This window comes from Pleurodeles waltl, chromosome 11 (genome assembly GCF_031143425.1).
Source record: "Pleurodeles waltl isolate 20211129_DDA chromosome 11, aPleWal1.hap1.20221129, whole genome shotgun sequence".
Taxonomy (NCBI): Eukaryota; Metazoa; Chordata; class Amphibia; order Caudata; family Salamandridae; genus Pleurodeles; species Pleurodeles waltl.
Window position 1 is genome coordinate 930,042,316 of NC_090450.1, and position 18,431 is coordinate 930,060,746.

The following is an 18,431-nucleotide window of genomic DNA, read 5'->3' on the forward strand; positions in this document are numbered from 1 at the left end:
GCTGAAGAGGAGCAGCAAGGCCCAGGGAAGTCGACCCAAGGAGGGGAGTCCAGGATGATCCTCAGCAGCCGGGAGAGTTACCAGAAGAGGATGCAGCCCCCACTGGCAGCAGGCACAATGAGGCCCACTCAGCACATCTGAAGAGGAGTCCCAGTTTGCTGGAGCAGAAGAGAGGAGACTGTGCTTGGCAGGAAGAAGTGAGGAGGGCCGGGGCTACACGAAGCCTGAAGATCCCTTGGAGAAGTAGAAAACAAGCCTTTGGAGCTGCAAGAGTCTGGGTGCACAGGGGTACTGTCCTACAAGGATAGGCAAGGGCTTACCATCTCCCAAGCTGGACAGCTGGCAGAGAGGACCAGGGAGACCACTCCAGACCACCACCTGTGATGCAGGATCCATGCAGTTCCGGAGAAGAGCAGATCCACACAGCCGGTCATCACTGCAGTTGGTGCCTGCATATACAGGAGAGTGACTCCTTCATTCTAAGGGAGATTCCTTCTTACGTCTTGGTGCAGGCTGGAGTCTTGTCGACCTCAGAGGATGTACAGCTGGGGAAATGTTGCAGTTGCTGGAAGGAGCTGGTGAAGCAATGTTCCAAAGCGGAGTCATCGCTAGAGTTGCAGATTGTTGGTTCCTGAAGAGTCCAGTTGCGGATCCAGTGGCCAGGGGGTGATGTAAATTATTCAGAGGAGTCCTGCTGGAATCTTGCACGTTGAATCTGAGGACCCACCCAAGAGGGAGACCCTAAATAGCCCAGGAAGGGGGATTGGTCACCTAGCAAGGTGACTACCTATCAGGAGGGGACCGTGACATGGCCTGCCTGCCCTGGCCACCCAGATGCTCCCAGGGGCCTCTGCCCACCTTGGATTCAAGATGGCAGAATTAAGTGGCCACCTGGAAAAGCTCTGGGCACCACCCCTAGGGTGGTGAAGGACAGGAGAGTGGTGACTCCCCTTTCCTTTGTCCAGTTTCGCGCCAGAGTAGAGAGTGGGGGTCCCTGGACTAGTGCAAACTGGTTTATGCAAGGAGAGCACCAAATGTGCCCTTTAAAGCAAACCAGTGGCTTGGAGAGGCTACCCCTCCCAAGCCTTGTAACACCTATTTCCAAGGGAGAGGGTGTTACCTCCCTCTCCCACAGGAAATCTTTTGTTCTGCCTTCCCCTGTCTGAGCTGGTCAAGCAGTAGGAGGGCAGAAACCTGTCTGAGGGGTGGCAGCAGCGCTGGCTGCCCGAAAAACCCCGAAAGACTGGTAGGGGCAATATTGGGGGTCCTCTAAGGAGCCCCCAGAATGCGAGAAATCATACAACCAATACTGGCAACAGTATTGGGGTATGATTCTGACATGTTTGATACCAAACATGCCCAGGTTCAAAGTTACCATTGTGTAGCTGGACACAGGTGTCGACCTGTGTCCAGTACACGGGTAAAAGGGCTTCCCCACACTTAAGAAGTCCTGTACAATGGAACTGGAGTTCGTAGGGGCACCTCTGCTCATGCAGGTTTGCCCTCACACACAGGTACCTGCACCCTGCCCTCTGGGCCAGGAGGGCCTACTTAGGGGTGGCTTAAAGTGACCTGTGATAAAAGGGTGCATGCACCTTTTCAAGCAGGCTGCAATGGTAGGTCTGAAGACACATTTTGCATGGGGTTCCATGGGTGGCATAATACATGCTGCAGCCCATGTGGAACCCCTGGTTCCCCAATGCCCTGGGTACCTAAGTACCATATACTAGGCTATTATATGGGGTCACCAGTATGCCAATGTGGTGTGTGCAAAGTCCTAAGCAACCAAATTTAGAGGGAGAGAGCACAATTACTGGTGTCCTGGTTAGCAGGATCCCAGAGAAAACAGTCCAAGCACACTGATAGCAGGCAAAAAGTGGGGGTAACCATGCCAAAAAGAGTGTACGTCTCTACAGGTGGCTCTTAGGCTCACCTCGGAATAGGGTATCTGAAGTTGCTTGCTTGACGCTCCTCAACGCCAAGCAAGACGGACTTACAAAAATTATCCTAACGCTTGTAGTAGGCGCACAGGTGCTCCTGCAGCCCATGTTTATGCCTGCACACGATTCATAGGACCTTGCGATATAAAGTTGGGTAAGTGCGCAAGCCTGCTGCGAACTATGATTGTCTGGTGATATTCAGTAATCAATATTTGTTTTTGTTTATAACCTGATGCAGTTCTGATCTGATAGTTATTAGGACCTTGAGCCCGAACTCCGTAACGGCATAATAGGCACATTAGTTAGGTTTGGTGGTATTTATTGGGCAATGTGATGTTTCAGGTATTTTCCTGATGCATGTCAGGACCCCAGCAGTTCTAGGTCACAGGATATAGATTGTGGGTAGCACTGGCAATGTCAACATTCTGAGTCCCACTGTAATTGGTGGTATGTATGCACAACTGATGATTTATATTGCCTTGTCCTGATTTATGTACATTGCTCATCTTGCTCCAGGGGCTTACGGGTGTTCACTAATGTGATGATACTATGTGACTGTTTTTAATATAACCGGATGCATTTCATGGTGTCATTCTGGCATGCAGTTCTGTAGCTGCACAGCTGCATCATATTTATGACCTATGAGTGTAGGAAAGTACCCCTTTTGGCATGCTCCCACCCCACACACTTTTTGCCTGATATTGATGCTAACTTGACTGAGAGTGTGCTGGGATTCTGCTAACCAGGTCCCAGCACCAGTGTTCTTTCCCAAAACTGTATCATTATTTCCACAATTGACACATCCCTGGCTCACAACTAAGGGGGTGATTCCAACCCTGGCGGTCCGAGACCGCCAGGGTTGGGGACCGCGGGAGCACCGCCAACAGGCTGGCGGTGCTCCCTTGGGCATTCTGACCGCGGCGGTACAGCCGCGGTCAGAAACGGAAAACCGGCGGTGTACCGCCGGTTTCCCGCTGCCCTGGGGAATCCTCCATGGCGGCGCAGCTTGCTGCGCCGCCATGGGGATTCCGACCCCCATACCGCCATCCTGTTCCTGGTGGTTTTGGCCACCAGGAACAGGATGGCGGTATGGGGTGTTGTGGGGCCCCCGTAACAGGGCCCCACAAAGATTTTCAGTGTCTGCCATGCAGACACTGAAAATCGCGATGGGTGCAACTGCACCCGTCGCACCCCTTCCACTCCGCTGGCTCCATTCGGAGCCGGCATCCTCATGGAAGGGTGTTTCCCGCTGGGCTGGCGGGCGGCCTTCTGGGGGTCGCCCGCCAGCCCAGCGGGAAACCCAGAATAACCGCAGCGGTCTTCTGACCGCGCAGCGGTATTCTGGCGGCTCCCGCCGGCCCTGCGGTTACCGCGGCCGGCGGGAGTCAGAATGACCCCCTAAGTCCCTTGTAAATGGTGCCAAGGGCTCTGTGACTGGGGAGGGTCCTTTAGGACTGCAGCATGTATTGTCACCCTAAAGGACCCCTCACCAAACACATGCACACTGCCATTGCAGCTTGTGTGTGTCTGTGGAGAGGAAAAGGTAACATTGGCATGGCATCCCTCTCAGGGTGCCATGCCCACAAACCACTGCCTGTGGCATAGGTAAGTCACCCCTCTAGCAGAGCTTAACAGCCCTAAGACAGGATGCACTATACCACAGGTTAAGGCATAGCTGCATGAGCAATATGCCCCTACAGTGTCTAAGTCCATTCTTAGACATTGTAAGTGCAGTGTGGCCACATTGAGTACATGGGCTGGGAGTCTGTCATTACAAACTCCACAGCTACATGATGGCTTCACTGAAGACTGGGAAGTTTGGTATCAAACTTCTCCGCACAATAAACCCACACAGATGCCAGTGTTGGATTGATTGTAAAACGCACACAGAGGGCATCTTAAAGATGTCCCCTGTATTTTACCCAACCCTTTAGCATAGGACTTACCAGTCTGTGCCAGCCTGCCACTAAAAGACAGGTTTGTGACCTCATGGGTGAGAGCCTTTGTGCTCCTTGAGGCCAGACACAAAGCCTGCTCTGGGTGGAGGTGCTTCACACCTCCCCCTGCAGGAACTGGAACACTTGGCGTTAAGCCTCAAAGGCTCAGGCCTCCTGTTACAGTGCCCCAGAGCACTCCAGCTAGTGGAGATGACTGTCCACCCCCCGGACAAAGCCCCACTTTTTGGCGGCAAGTTCAGCAAGAAAATTTGGTAAAACAGGGAACACTGACTGCTCCAGCTGGGACCACCCCTAAGGTGCCCAGAACTCAAGTCACCCTCTCCCTGCAGAATCCTCCATCTTGGTTTGGAGGACAGGACTGTGTCCCCCTCCCCAAAGGGAGTGGACACCAGAAGGATGTAGTCACCCTCAGGGACAGTAGCCATTGGCTAACACACGTAAATCTAGGATTTGAGGGCTCCCTCTGTACCTAGCTCATCATATTCTTGCGACCTCAAGACAAGAAGAAAGAAGGACTGCTAAGCCGATACCCCAGCAGAGAAGACTTCAGACACCAACTGACTTGGCCGCAGCCCTACCGGCCTGTCTGCAGCTTCAGAAGCCCTGCTACAAAAAGAAGATGCATCCTGTAGAACCAGCTACCTCTTCAAACCCCCAGAGGACTGCCTGCCCACCAGAAGACCAAGAACTCCAGAGGACAGTGTTCCTGTCCACCTCAAACTCTAAGGAGGTCTCCAGAATTGCCCCAGATCTGCAAGTCCTGCCGACTCTGCACCTGACACCCATGGCCCATGTCCAGGCTGCCCATCAGTCCAGACCAGGTCCCCAGGCAATTCTGACCTTGTGTCCACCCTCAGTAGACCCCTCCTGATCAACATGGCAACACCTGCAGCCTAAATCCGGAGAACCCCCCTCACCGCGAGAGAACTAGACGAAGATTCAGGGCACCTAAAGGTTCCCCTGCACTCGCACCCCCCTGGCCTTGGGGTATCCGACCACCAGGTCAGCAACGTTCAACATGCGGCCCTCCTCCTTGTCCAGCCTGTGGTTTTCCAGAACCCACCCCCTGGACCCAGCCTGCAGCATCTTTGTGATCCCCAGGGTCCCCCTCTTGAAAAACATTGGGAGCCTGACGCTGTGTTTGCACCCAGCACCCGGCTGCCCCTGTGCCGCTGAGGGTGTATGTTTGGTGCTGACCTGTAGCCCCCCCGGTGCTCACCTAAACCCCCCAGGTGTGCCCTCCGAAGTCACAGGTACTTACATGCAAGCGGATCTGTTCCTGAGTGCCCCCAGTCTCCGTAGGATCCCATTCTAAATCTGACACCAACTTTGACATCTGCACCCGGCTGGCTTTTTGTTGTTGGTGGTGTAGGTTTGGTGTCAACTTGAACCTTGACGTGTGGACATCCTAACCCCCAGAGACTGGAAGTGTAAGTTGAGTACTTACCACAAAACTGCACTAACACTTTTCCCCCCCAGGACGGTGTTGAAAATTGCAGTGTCAACTTTTTAAAGTGAAAATTATTACTTGCCTGTAAACCATTTTCTTTTCCAAATCTAAACAAAGTGCTTTTGATACATATGCTTGATACTTACTTGCAAATGTATTTACCTGCAACCAGATCCTTTTGGTTCTAGAAATAAAGTAACAAAATATATTTTTGCTATGTAAAAACAATTGGCCTAGAGTTAGTCATTGAGTGTCTACCTCATTTATTGACTGTGTGTGTACAACACAAGCTTTGCACTACCCTCTGATAAGCCTAACTGCTCAATGACACTACTACAAAAGAGAGCATTAGTATTATAAACTTAAGCCTCTGGACTCTGTGCACACTATGGGGGTTATTCTAACTTTGGAGGAGTGTTAATCCGTCCCAAAAGTGACGGTAAAGTGACGGATATACCACCAGCCGTATTACGAGTTCCATAGGATATAATGGACTCGTAATACGACTGGTGGTAAATCCGTCACTTTTCCGTCACTTTTGGGACTGATTAACACCTCCTCCAAAGTTAGAATAACCCCCTATATCTCATTTTGATATAGTATATACAGAGCCAGTTTCCTACAATGAGGTTTTGTGACCTAATTATATATTTACAATAGATGGCATTTATTTTTACATAATCCTGTGTGGAGTATTTATCGTGTCACTGGTGTGAGTGTATTGTGCAAATGCTTTACACATTACCTCTGGAGATAAGGCTGACTGATCTGTGACAAGCTACCGGGGGGTAAGCATAGGCTATCTTTAGTGTGTAACTTATTTGCCCTGACTAGAGTGGTGGGTTCTGTCTGGCTGAGGTACATATCCTAGCCAACCAGCAGCTCCATTTCCTGGGACAGGAAAAAGAAGTAGAATTAAGGAGTTCCTTAGTTGTCAGCCTTTATGAATTGGGAAGCTATATATCCCTTCGAAGCTCCGGGCTTGTTCGGGAATAAACTGAAAAATCAGTGGACAAAACCGGGTCATGAACAGAATCAACATCTTCCCAGGACCTCATATTTGGTGGCTAATCCTTCTGATGAATCAGAATTGCAGTTTATTTCTGAAAAACTGGGAGTCAAGAATTTCCTGAACCTCAAATTCAGGAGCATTTTCAATGGGCACAGGTGGAAGAAAAGGAAGAAGACATCAGAAGGCATCCACATGGTAGGGTTTGAACTGAGAAGAATGAAATACTAGATAGATCTTCGAGGTCAAAGGCAACTGAAGTTTAAAGGCCATAGGGTTGATACTGTGAGCAATTTTGAAGTGACATAAAACCAGGGTTTGAATTTGCTGAGAGAAAAACAAAAAGGCAAAAATGTAGAGGACACCCAGACCTTACCCCCGATTTTAAAGGAAGGAGAGAGAGTGCAATGTACATTAGCTGAAAATTACATCCTACAGTTGGAGTCCTGGAGGTTAGAGAAAATGTTCTGTCTAACAGAGTGTAATTGTCGAAAAAACTAGCCATAGCAGGTACTAACCTTGAATTGTGAAAAACAGAAGGAATGACTCTGGCATAAAAAACTTTAAGCTAGAAGAAAGGAGAGGCTTGAGTGGCACTGTGGACAACATTATTGTTAGAGAGCAGAGCCAAGGCCAAAAAAAAGAAAAACAATTGCTTTGAATAGAATTACAGAAACATTGAAGATATAGCTCGAGACCTTGTGTGAGTCTTTCAGTTTGGTCATTGGTCTGAGGATGGAAAGCAGTAGACAAAGCTGCCTCGATTTGGAGAGACTTACAGAAAGATTTCCCAAAGTGAGAAATATACTGAGATTCATGGTCCAAAATTGTAACTTATGTCGGACCATGTAAGTAAAACAATTCATGCAAAAAGACCTCCCCTAAGGTCTTGAAAGAGGATATTGACTTTAAGGCTGTAAAGTGAACCATTCTGGAAAAAGGCTAAATGGTTACCATGAAGTCTGTAGCGATAGCTTGCCAAGGTTCAAAAGGAAGTGGCAGAGGTTGAAGAAGAACAGATGCTCCAGAATGGGACACCTTGTTCTGAGCACAAACTGGGCAAGAGTTTACATGGAGTTTAGTATCTTGCCAAACAGAGGACCACCAGAAAACATGGCCAGTTAATTTCAAAATAGATATGAAGCCTTTATGATTAGCCCTGGGAGAGTCATGACACATTATAAGTACATCCATGCTAAACTCTTTAGAAGGGATACATAACGCTTTACCCTTAACTAAATTAATTTGATTGCAAATGTAACATCTTCCACTCTTCCTTAAAAACTTAGCAGTATCCAACCTGCATGTTTTCTACAAAGGCCTGAACTACTCTAATGAACTTTTGAGAAGGACTGTCTGAATAAAGGTTGGTGAAGATTCCGGGTATCTCCAAGAGAGTCTGTCAGCAAGGACAGCCTGTGATCATGGTAGGTAAGTAATAAAGAAGTCAAATTGATTGAAGGCATCTGCCCACCCAGCCTGTTCTTACATTGCATATTCCTAAGACCCAGTAGGTTTCTATGGTCATCTTAGATCATGGGTGGACTGGGAACCCAAAGCAGCCCAGGCGAATTTTGTCAGAGCAGCCCTCATATGGGTCATAGTGAGCACAGCAAGCGAGGCTCACCACTACAGGAGGGGTTGGGGGTTCCCCCCCAAAAATTGGGGAAAATGGCAATATTGCACACTCTACAACACATTTTTCATTATATATTCATTTGCATTAGCTTTTAAAGCATAGTAAATGAAGACCTTACAGTGCACCATGCTACAACGATTGTTGGGGCCCTTCAATGATTCCTTCATCATCACCATCCAACAGTGCCACTCATCTTTCCATAGCCTTTCTCTTACATGTATTTCATTTTTTTATAGCACCACTCATACCAGTGTAGAATGACTGAACACTTTACATCACACATACACACACCCAATGAATCATACATGTGTAAATCAGTGTATAAAAAATGTTACATAAGACAAAAGGGAATACCAGGTGTAGGCTTTACATGTCATCCAAACAGGTAGGCATTTTTGTAAGAGTGTTTCGTCTGGAGAAACACAAACTGAGGATTCCAAACTTAACACAGTAGTTGGGGGTGGATTTACTAATAAGGATGCATTTTTATCCAAATAAAACAATTATAGCAACATTAGGATAATGAGAGTGGGGAAAACCTATCTTTCTAACCTGTCCCATGCAGACTGCATGCAGCTCTTTGCTGGCATTTCATAGCTCACTGTGCTATAAAATGATTGTAAGTTATGAACTGCACGTTATGGAAGGATCTCTGTGATAAAAGCAGTAACCTACTGAGCTATGTTTATTCAATACAGTTCTGTGATCTGCATGGTATACTTTCTTTGCAGCAGGCATATTAACCCTCTTTGCTACTTTAGGTGAGTAAAAACAGCCAATAGACAAAACTATGATGTCTGTCCAGCAGGAAGAGTAATCACCGGAGATATTGATCTTGACACTTTTATTGTTGCCTGAAAACGGTAGAATATACAAGGAACTCTGCAGCCACAGTGAGAAATGAATGATTATGCTGGCAAAGTCTGCCAATTGTGTTAGTGGAGGCCGATATTGCAGCACTGCTGTAAAGCCAGCCCCAGTAACAAAACCGGCCCCCACCCCTCCAACCTCCCAAGTAAACTCCCAATGCCTGGCACGGTCAGTCCAGTCTTGGTTCAGATGTCAAATGGTTCACGGGCCCCCATCAAGAGATGTCTCCATTCTGAACAGGCTAGTTCCATAGCCAAGCATTTCCTCTTGAGAACAGAATAGCTCCTCTCAGAGTGTGAAAAGATGTGAGACAGACAGAAGAAGGGATGTTCTAACCTATCGTCTTGTTGGAGTTGTAGCAGAACAGCATGTCTCGACTATGGACTTCTGAGTTGGTTCAGGGTGTTGCAGGATGGATGTTGGAAATTGGGTTGTTGGTTGACTAGGGTGTGAGCCCTGGTCAAGCAAGAGCCACAGTTCCTTGCAGGGTGAGCCATAAAAAGTCACTAAATTAACCTGTGTTTACCCCTGGGTATCTTAGCACAAAAAACAGTCAAGCTTAACTTAGAAGCAATGTATAAAGTATTTATGCAGCAAACAAACAGTAATAATAAAAACAGCACAAGAAAAATCCCAAACCAATTTAGAAAAATAGATTACATTTCAATAAATTATTTGACCTTAAAATAAAAAATAAAAATCCAATCTGTAGGATCACAATTATGAATTTTCAAAGTTGCCAGGACTAAATAGTGCCTAAAAGATAAAAGCGCCAACTCGGACAACTGGTCACCTTTAGCACTACAACCAAGGGTCCAGTCCAGGAATACATGAAGCCCTTTTGGGAGTTTAGGACTCACTCAAGCTGGGAGCAGGTACAGGTTCAGGATAGTAGAGCCTGTTGGCTTTGAACAGGAGGTCAGCAAATTAGCCCTTGGGGTCACTTCTGATAGTCCTAGGTGCAGCTGTAGATGCAGGACTCAAAAGCAGAGCTGACCTGTGAGGGATCAAGGCAGGCTCCAGGCAGCAAAACGGTCCTTCCAGGTATAGTAACAGTCTGGCAGAGTGCACAGCAGGTCACAGCAGCAAGCAGTGCAGTCCTCTGAGAGTCCTTCCGCAGGTCCAGTAGTGAACTGAACGGTGGGTCTGAGAGTCCTTTTTTAATATCCTGAAGCTCTGCTCCTAGAAGGTGGGAGAAGTTTCTGGAAAGGTTCTGTGAAATTCTTTGAATTTTCTGATTCCCCTACCCTGGCTCCAAGCTGGCTGCAGTGCCAATACAGGGTTGTTAGGTCTATTGTTAGTAAATGGGGCACAGGCTATTCAGGTGTAAGTGGGGCTGTGCTCTGCTCCGCCCCCTCATCAAGCCACTTAATGGCACATGGAGGCACATCTAAATCTACTATTGTATGACTGTCTGGGAGGAATTTACAAAGTCAGTTACACCCAGTCATGTGACCTAGGACAGGCTGCTGGCACAAAGGGCTAAGGGCAGGAAAATGCCAACTTTCTGATACAGACTTCAGGCTTCAGATTCCTTATCTTAGAATTTCCTGGCATCAATTTGGAATCCGGAACTTTTGCAAAGCAATACCCTTGTGCGCACCAATGGGTGGCGTCGTTCGGATCCACATGGTGTTGTCTGCATCGTTGGAGTCATCTATGACGTCATGGTCACCTATTAAAGGCACCACCCAGGCGCGCATATGTCAGTTCTTTTCCTTCTGTGCCGGTTGAAGCTCAGATCCGGGATAGAGCTACCCTCTATCTTTTTTGACAGGCCTTTTTAAAATAACTTTTCTCAAGACTTTATTTTGTCAGTGCAGGGATGGCATTGAGAAAGACGGGATTCAAAAGGTGCGGCGCCTGCCACCGCTCCATGTCAGTAACTTACCCCACTCAGTTATGTCTCTTTTGCTTGTACCGGGACCACGACTCAAAGTCGTGTTCTGACTGCCAGGCCATAGCTCTGAAAGTTTTGAGGGAGTGGTCCCTAAAGCTAAGGGTGGCCTGGCAGTTGACATCGGCGGGTGTGACTCCTTGGAGGTCACGGTCCTGATAGAGGAGGAGGTCGCGGGACTGCTCCAGGAGCCCCAAGTCCTCTTTGTCCCACTTGAGGTCCTCCGGACACTTTGGGAAGAGGCACAAGAAGAAGCGGACTTCAACTTCACCTCGCCTGTTGGCCAACGAGACAAGGCGGAAAGTCAACATTGCAGGCATGGTTCTGCAAAAACATTGCCAGAGCCAACTCCGAGTCTCCCCCCTTTCCTGGAGATAAAGCGACCCCCGCTCACCTCAAAGAGTTTTACGGGGCCAAGCGTCTCGTATTTGAGCAGGCTGGCCCTGCCAGGTCACCTTCAGGCCCCGTGGGGTTGGCAGAGGCCCCATCAGGTTCCACGCCGGCAGCTTTGCCGCCAACGAAGCTGAGTGCACACATTCGGCCTCCTGAGCCGTCGCTCCCGACACCAATTCCAACACCGTCTGAGCCAACAGGTGCCAGATCATTGCCTGAGCATTTTTATTATCATTACGGCACTGGTGAGGAATAGGAGGGGTCTCAGGACCCTCTGGATACTCAGTTGGAGCCAATGGACTGGTATGAGGAGTTAGGAAAGGTCAGTGGACTGGACACCTCTCCTGACACTGGCATGCTCTCACCTCCCACAGTGGCTTCAGAGGAGGGGTCATCATATGCAATGGCAGTGCTTAGGGCAGCAGAGGTCTTTGACCTAGATCTGCCTATGGTGCCAGTCAGGACTATCCTCCTGAGAGAAGTGCTTCAGCCAGGGTTTTCCACATTGGATCCAATGTTACTCTTCAGTGAAGCTCTCACGGATGTCCTACTGGGGACGTGGTCCAAACCCAGCACAGGGGTGCCTGTACACAGGACAATTGTCCACTGCCATTGCCTAGCTCCAAGTGATCCTTGCCTCCTCACACAGCACCCCACCCCGGAGAAATTGGAGATCCAAGCCTCCACCTCCCATGGCACCTTCCCTTCCGCACCCTTGGAATAGAGAATCCAAGAGGCTGGACCAGTTAGGGAAGAAGATGTTCTTCCCTAACTGGTCTAAGTGGTCGTAAACACCTCATGCCTAGTGGGACGTTTTTCCCATACTTTATGGGACACAGTGGCGCAGGTGCTGCCTCAGGTCTCGAAGGACGTGCAGGCCGTTCTTTCCCAAGCTGTTAAGGTTGGGAGAGATGCAGCAAAGTTTACCATAGGGTGTGGTTTGGACACGACTGACTCGCTGGTTAGAGCAATTTCATTGATGGTGGCCCTACGACACCATGTCTGGCTTTGTACGTCTTGCTTTTCTGGGGATGTCCAGGCAAACCTCATGGACATGCCCTTCGATGGGTCCTGCCTATTTGGCAAAAAGGCAGACTCGGCGCTGGAGCACTTCAGGACTCCCGGGCTATGGCCAGGTCCTTGGGCCTCTTGGTGACCCCTCACCACCAGTCTGTCTATCGCCCCTTTCGAGGTTTCGGAAGGGGCGGGATACCACGCCATCCACAGACCAGCCACCTTCCTCCGCCAGGCCACCATCTGGCACAGGAACGCAGATGTAGCTTCAGACCAAGAGGGTCTAGCCAGAAGTCATCCACCACCCAGCCCCCCTCCTCCACAGCATCCAAGCCCAGCTAGTGTGATTCTGCAAGACCTTATGTGTCCAGTTGGAGGGAAGATTAATTTTCATCTCCCTCACTGGCAGTCCAGAACATCGGACAAATAGGTCTTACAGATCATACATAAGTACTATTCCCTCCCCTTCCAGTCTTTACCTCCCTCAAAAGAATGGCTGATGGAGGAACACTTAGATCTAATAGAGACTTCTAGCTGCAGCTTTCTTACCTTAGAATTCCCTGGCGTCAGCTTCGAATCTATAGTTTTTTCTGAGCCGTCGGGCGGCGTCGTTCGGATCCGCGTGCGTCGACCAGCTCCGCATGCGTCGTTGGAGCAGTCTATGACGTCATGGTTGTCTATATAGATGCTATCTCGGCGCGCGTACGTCAGTTCTTTTCCTTCTGCGCCCGTTAAGCGCAGTTCCGGAAGGAGCTACCCTTCTTCGATGGTTTGTCGAGACTTTTTTGACTGTTTGAAGTCATGTCTTCGAGAAAGACAGGGTTCAAGCCGTGTGGTGCGTGTCATCACACCATGTCGGTGACGGACCCGCACCGTGTTTGTCTTTGGTGCCTGGTGAAGGACCACGATTCCACCTCGTGCGCCGACTCTCTTGGCTAAGGGAGCCATAGAAAGGGTCCTCGATATCAGAAGTAGGCAGTGGTTGTTATTTCCGCTACTTTCTTATAACCAAAAAGAACAAGGGCCTTCCCCCTATTCTGAACTTGCGGGAAGTAAATCTCTTCCTCAAAAAGGAGAAATTCAGAATGCCCACTCTAGCTCAGGTCTTGTCTGCCCTAGACCAAGGAGACTGGATGGTAGCATTTGATTTGCAGGATGCGTGCTTCCATAGCCTCATCGTGCCGGCCCACAGGCGTTACCTGCGGTTCAAGGTAGCCCACGAGCACTTTTAATTTACCGTACTCCCCTTCGGCCTCACCAGTGCCCCTCAGGTGTTAACCAAAGAGATCATGGTGGTCGCAGCTCATCTGCGCAGGTTAGGGGTTTCAGTCTTTTCCTGCTGAAATCTCTAAGGGAACTGCAAAGGACTTGCAGTGGTGGCTAATGAACTGTGATTGGGTCAAAGGCAGAATCCTCTCTCTTTCCCAACAAGAAAGTAGTGACAGATGATTCACTCCTGAGACAGGCTGGCGATAGGAGGACTCTGATCTCCAGCGGAATCCGGACACCACATCAACTTTTTGGAGCTCTGTGCAATCTAGCTAGCACTGAAAGCATTTCTTCCCTCTGTCAAGGGGAAGTTAGTGCATGTGCTCTTGGACAACACCACCGCCAAGTATTACTGCACAAGCAGGGCAGGGCGGGGTCATGAACACTTTGTCAAGAGACCCTGCGTCTTTGAACATGGCTGGAACAGCACAATGTAACCCCTGGTTCAACACCTGGCAGATTCTCTGAATGCCAGGGTGGACATAATTGGCAGTCGATGCCTAGCAGATCACGAATGGTGTCTCTATTCAGAGGTGGCTCAAGGACTCTTTCAGCAGTGTGGAGAGCCCTGGTTAGATCTGTTCACCTCCGAAGAGAGCGTGCGGTGTCAGCAGTTTTGCACGTTGGAGTTTCCAAGGCGGCTGTCGTCAGAGACTGTTTTTGTCTCAAGTGAATTTTAGGCCTCATGTACGCCTTTCCGCCCATACCACTTCTACCCAGAGTTCTCAAGAAGATCAGGAACAACCGGTCCAAAGTCATCCTTGTGGCTCCGGGCTGGGAACAGAGAGTCTGATATCCAGAGCTTCTAAAAATGAGCATTGATTATCCAATCAGAATCTTCTGTTGCAGCAGCAGGTGAGGGTCCTCCACCCGAACCTGTCAACACTCTGCTTCCTTGGGTGGAGATTGTGGGACGACAGTTGATAGCTCTTGACCTTCCTCCCAAAGTCTGTAAAGTTATCTTGGGGGCCAGGCAGTCCTCCACCAAAACGATATACGCCTGCTATTGGCAAAGATAATGCATTAGCAAAGGTAAGTAACTTGTTCAGTAAGGGGAGAATTTTTTTTCCATAAATCAGATACTCTACTTTGGAGAGACTGAAATCACATTTCTTGGTTTGCAGAAGAGTTGGTTTTGGTGGTTTCTGTGCAGTAGCTGGCGGACATGTAAATGATGTTTAGTCGGACCCTTACAGTAAGCTAGAATGTTGTCTAAGTAAATAACAACAAATTGTTTTAATATGTCAGAGAAGATTCAATACATGAATCATTGTAAGATCGCCAGGGCATTACTCTAGTCAGAGGGCATGACTTGGTATTTAAAGTGACCTGGCAGTGTCCTGAAGGTAGTCTTCCATTCATCACCTTTCTTAATGTGCAAGAGACGATATGCAATGCGAAAGTCTAGCTCAGTAAATTTTTTTGACCATCTTACAGATTCCAAAACATCCAAAATTAAAGGAAGAGACTAGTGATCCTTAATGCTGATCTTATTCAGCCCTCTCTAGTCAATACAAGGTCTCAACTCATTTGAATTCTTTGTCACAAAAAACATTGAGGCCCCTGCTGGAGAGGAAGGTCATCTTGTGAAACGGTTATGTAGATTATCTACTAATTATTGTTTAAGGACTTCTTTTTCAGACTGGGATAGAGAATAAATCCTCCCAAATGGGACAGTTGTTCCATGTTTGACAGGGATTGCGTAATTACATTCTCTATTAGGAGGTGGTGTTAGTACTTTTGGTTTCTCAAAAAGATCTGTGTAGTGATGATATTGAACTATAACTGCATGATGGGAATTCAGCACCCTGGTCTCAGGAACAAGACTTGAATTTAACTCTTTAGGGGTCCAATATCCCCCAGAGGGATAACATTGGTCATGACAAAATTGAGAGGACAGAGAGATAGTTTGAGTCTTCCAGTTGATACACAGGTTGTTCAGGGAACACCCACTATGGTGGTATGGTTAGGTGGGGCAGCAAGATAAAAGAAGGCTACTTCTTGATGAGAACCAAAGATCAATCTCAGGGGTACAGTCATCTTTGCCACTGATCTCAAAACCAGAGGAGTACTATTTACAGTCTGGACTCATTCCAAGGATACTTTAGTGGTACGCAGTAGACTTTGACTTCTAGTCCAGGGTTCATCTAGGTATAATCTACTGGCACCACAATCAAGGAGCATAGGAACTTTAACCAAGATACCTTAAGGCAACCCAGTATAGCCTGGTAAAATGAGGAGTGACGACAGGAAATCTCAGTTAACTCTACAAAAATGGGACTTTACACAACCCTGTTCTTTCCCCTCTCACAAACGATGGGTCTGGCATTTCCCAAAGGACAGGTACAAATCAGAGGACCTGGAGAACCACAGACATGTAGAGCCAAGTCTTTCTGCAATATACACGTTCTTCTTCCATGAGAGATTACGTGCAGAGCCAATCTGCTTTGGCTCTTCTTCTGGAGAGACCAAAGGTGTTTCGGGGGCGTTGTCCGCTTGAATAGGCACAGGCCGAGAACTTCCAAAGGCAGGGGAAAATCAAATCCTTTGTTTCTCCAACTGACTCTCTCGCAACCAATGTTCGATTATTAGGGCTTGTTCCAAAGGTTGAGCAAAGGTAATGGCTGGGCATTGTGGACTAGTTCTTCTTTTAGTTTTTCTTCTTTGAAGCCTCTTTGAAACAGTGTCTTTAAAACCTGTTCAACCCTAGAAGTCTCAGCAGCTAGCTGACAAGAACAAATGATGTAGGTCTGGTCATCCTGCTTTCCTTGATTGATATCACAAAGTTTCTATTCAGCCAAACATACATGGTTAGATCTCTCAAAACTTAGTTTAAAGGCAGTTATGAAGGTGGCATAATTAGAAAGACTTGGGTCTTCAGTGGTTACAAGATGGGTTGCCCAGGCTAGTGCAGGTCCAGACAAGGCACTAATTACGTATCCTACTTAGACTGTACCTTGTGTAAATTTAGCATAGTGAAAGGCAAATAAACAGGTTAAGTTTGTTTAAAAAAAAAAAAAAGTTAAAGAGTTCTGGAACTCTTTCTATTTATTCGGACCTCTAGAGAAATTTGGAATTGTTGGAGAGACCGTTAAAACATCAGAAGCTCTGGAGATCAGGGCTTGTGGCAGGGCAAGAATCCCAGTGTGTGATTGCCATGGACCGTTAGCAACAAAGCTTTGGCTTGATCTGTGGTTACTGTATTGGCTGAAGCCTGAGGTTGATCCATCTGGACTCACTCCATCTCTTCAGTTTCTAGATTGGATTCTGGATATCACACACTGTCACAACTATGGCATCTGGAGGTATCTTCCAAATAGTTTCTGCATCTAGTTGTCCAGGTCTTTGTAGTATTAATATCCCAGAAGTATGGATGACCGCCTCTGGTAGCCACGTTGTCATGGCACGATGAAGCACCAAGCAGGAAAATGCCCCTCCATAAAAAGCCCCATGGAGGAAACATCCAATGCAGAAAACCTCTAAGACGATGGCTAGGGTCCCTGGAGAGATACTCTAAGGTACCATAAGCTAGCTGATGACTAGGAAGGCTGAGGCACTGCAGATGTCTAGACACAGTAACAGGAGATGAAGGAAAAGCTTCCTTCATAATAAGTTGGGATCCAAAATGACTTTGGCCATTTTGGACTGGGAAGCTATAATACCTTCTCATATTCCTCACAGAGGATTTTTTTGAAGGAGAAGGGGACCGCTGACTGCCCCACCCCATAGTCCAGGATACAGCAGTGGATGAGTGCACTGACAGACCGGCCGAAAGAAGGCAATTGTGTGACGAAAATCCACTAGTGCCTCTAGGAAACTTCTGCTGCCCACACTGCAGTAAAGACAGTGCATCCCTCTCGTCTGAGGTCAGCAGGCAAGACAGGAGCAGTGCAACAGCTAATGCTACTGTTGTGGGCAGGTACCAGAGAAAAAACATGGACAGCATAAGGTCCTTCATTGACGATTTAGTAAAACATACTGGTCTGAGAAAGTAATGTGATCTGAAATCCTCATCTGAAATTGTATAGAAGTTGTTGATGTATCTGAATGAGTATCCCATGTACATAAAATGGCTTGCTAGTCAAGGAGCTAGGTATGAAACACATGTGCAGTTAGTAGAAATAATACAGGAAGAGTGTAACCAAAAGAGTAATAACTTTTGGACAGAAAAGTAACAAGTAAAAAATATGGGTTGTGTTTTCAAGTCAGGAATATTCTTTTTTAAGTTTTAATGGAAATGACATAGTTGTATAACTGAAAGATGCTGACAAATTAATACATACAGTGCAAAAGAAAACAATAGCATTTGATGAACATGTTATGAAATGTTGTAATAATACACTGATGCTGACCCTCAAAAAGACACTGGAAGAAGATGCAACTCTAGACTTTGTGCCTGTGGCCCACGCTTCTCAATGTTGGCAACAGAAATGTGCTTAACAAGTAGTGTAAAAAAAATTCATGTACTTTTTTATATCTTTCTTTTTATGCTCTAGGTTTTTTAAAGACTCTAAATACCTCATTGGAAGAAATGGAAGCTATCAGCAAAGCAGGATCAGGGATGTTAAAATTTGTGGAAGCAGTAATGGGTTATTGTGATGTGGCCAAGGAAATCAAACCCAAAAGAGAAAAGGTATGATAGAGACCAGCCTGATGTTAAATATGAGAGTGTGTGCTAGCAGCATGAAGAGTATGTTAGTAATAGCAGCACGGTACTGGATACTTTCTGTCTTTTACATTGTGATGGATACTTATACCTGCAGATTCTTCACCTTTTGATTCCTCACCTTTTGAATATCCCAGGCATCAGACAGAAACTCATTAACAGCTCTCCACATGGTAGTGGACACTGGCTTCACTTAGGTGCCAGAAGAGGCTTCCCTGTAACGTCACTGGAGCCCTGTGTTGGTGCTCACTTTCTTTCTGGGCCATCAACATGAATTTAGAGCTTGAATCTCCTCAGGAATTTTTTGACCCTTTTTCTTTCATTTA

At 47.3% G+C, this 18,431-nt stretch overlaps 1 protein-coding gene across 1 annotated transcript in view; it reads left to right on the plus strand.

Moving 5' to 3' along the window:
• The window catches only part of DNAH10 (dynein axonemal heavy chain 10), a 1,282,131-nt gene that overhangs the window by 1,035,684 nt on the left and 228,016 nt on the right, over nucleotides 1-18,431 (plus strand). The window contains exon 59 of the mRNA XM_069215014.1: nucleotides 17,936-18,072. Coding sequence (XP_069071115.1) covers nucleotides 17,936-18,072 — 137 coding nt within the window. The remainder of the gene's footprint in view (nucleotides 1-17,935; nucleotides 18,073-18,431) is intronic.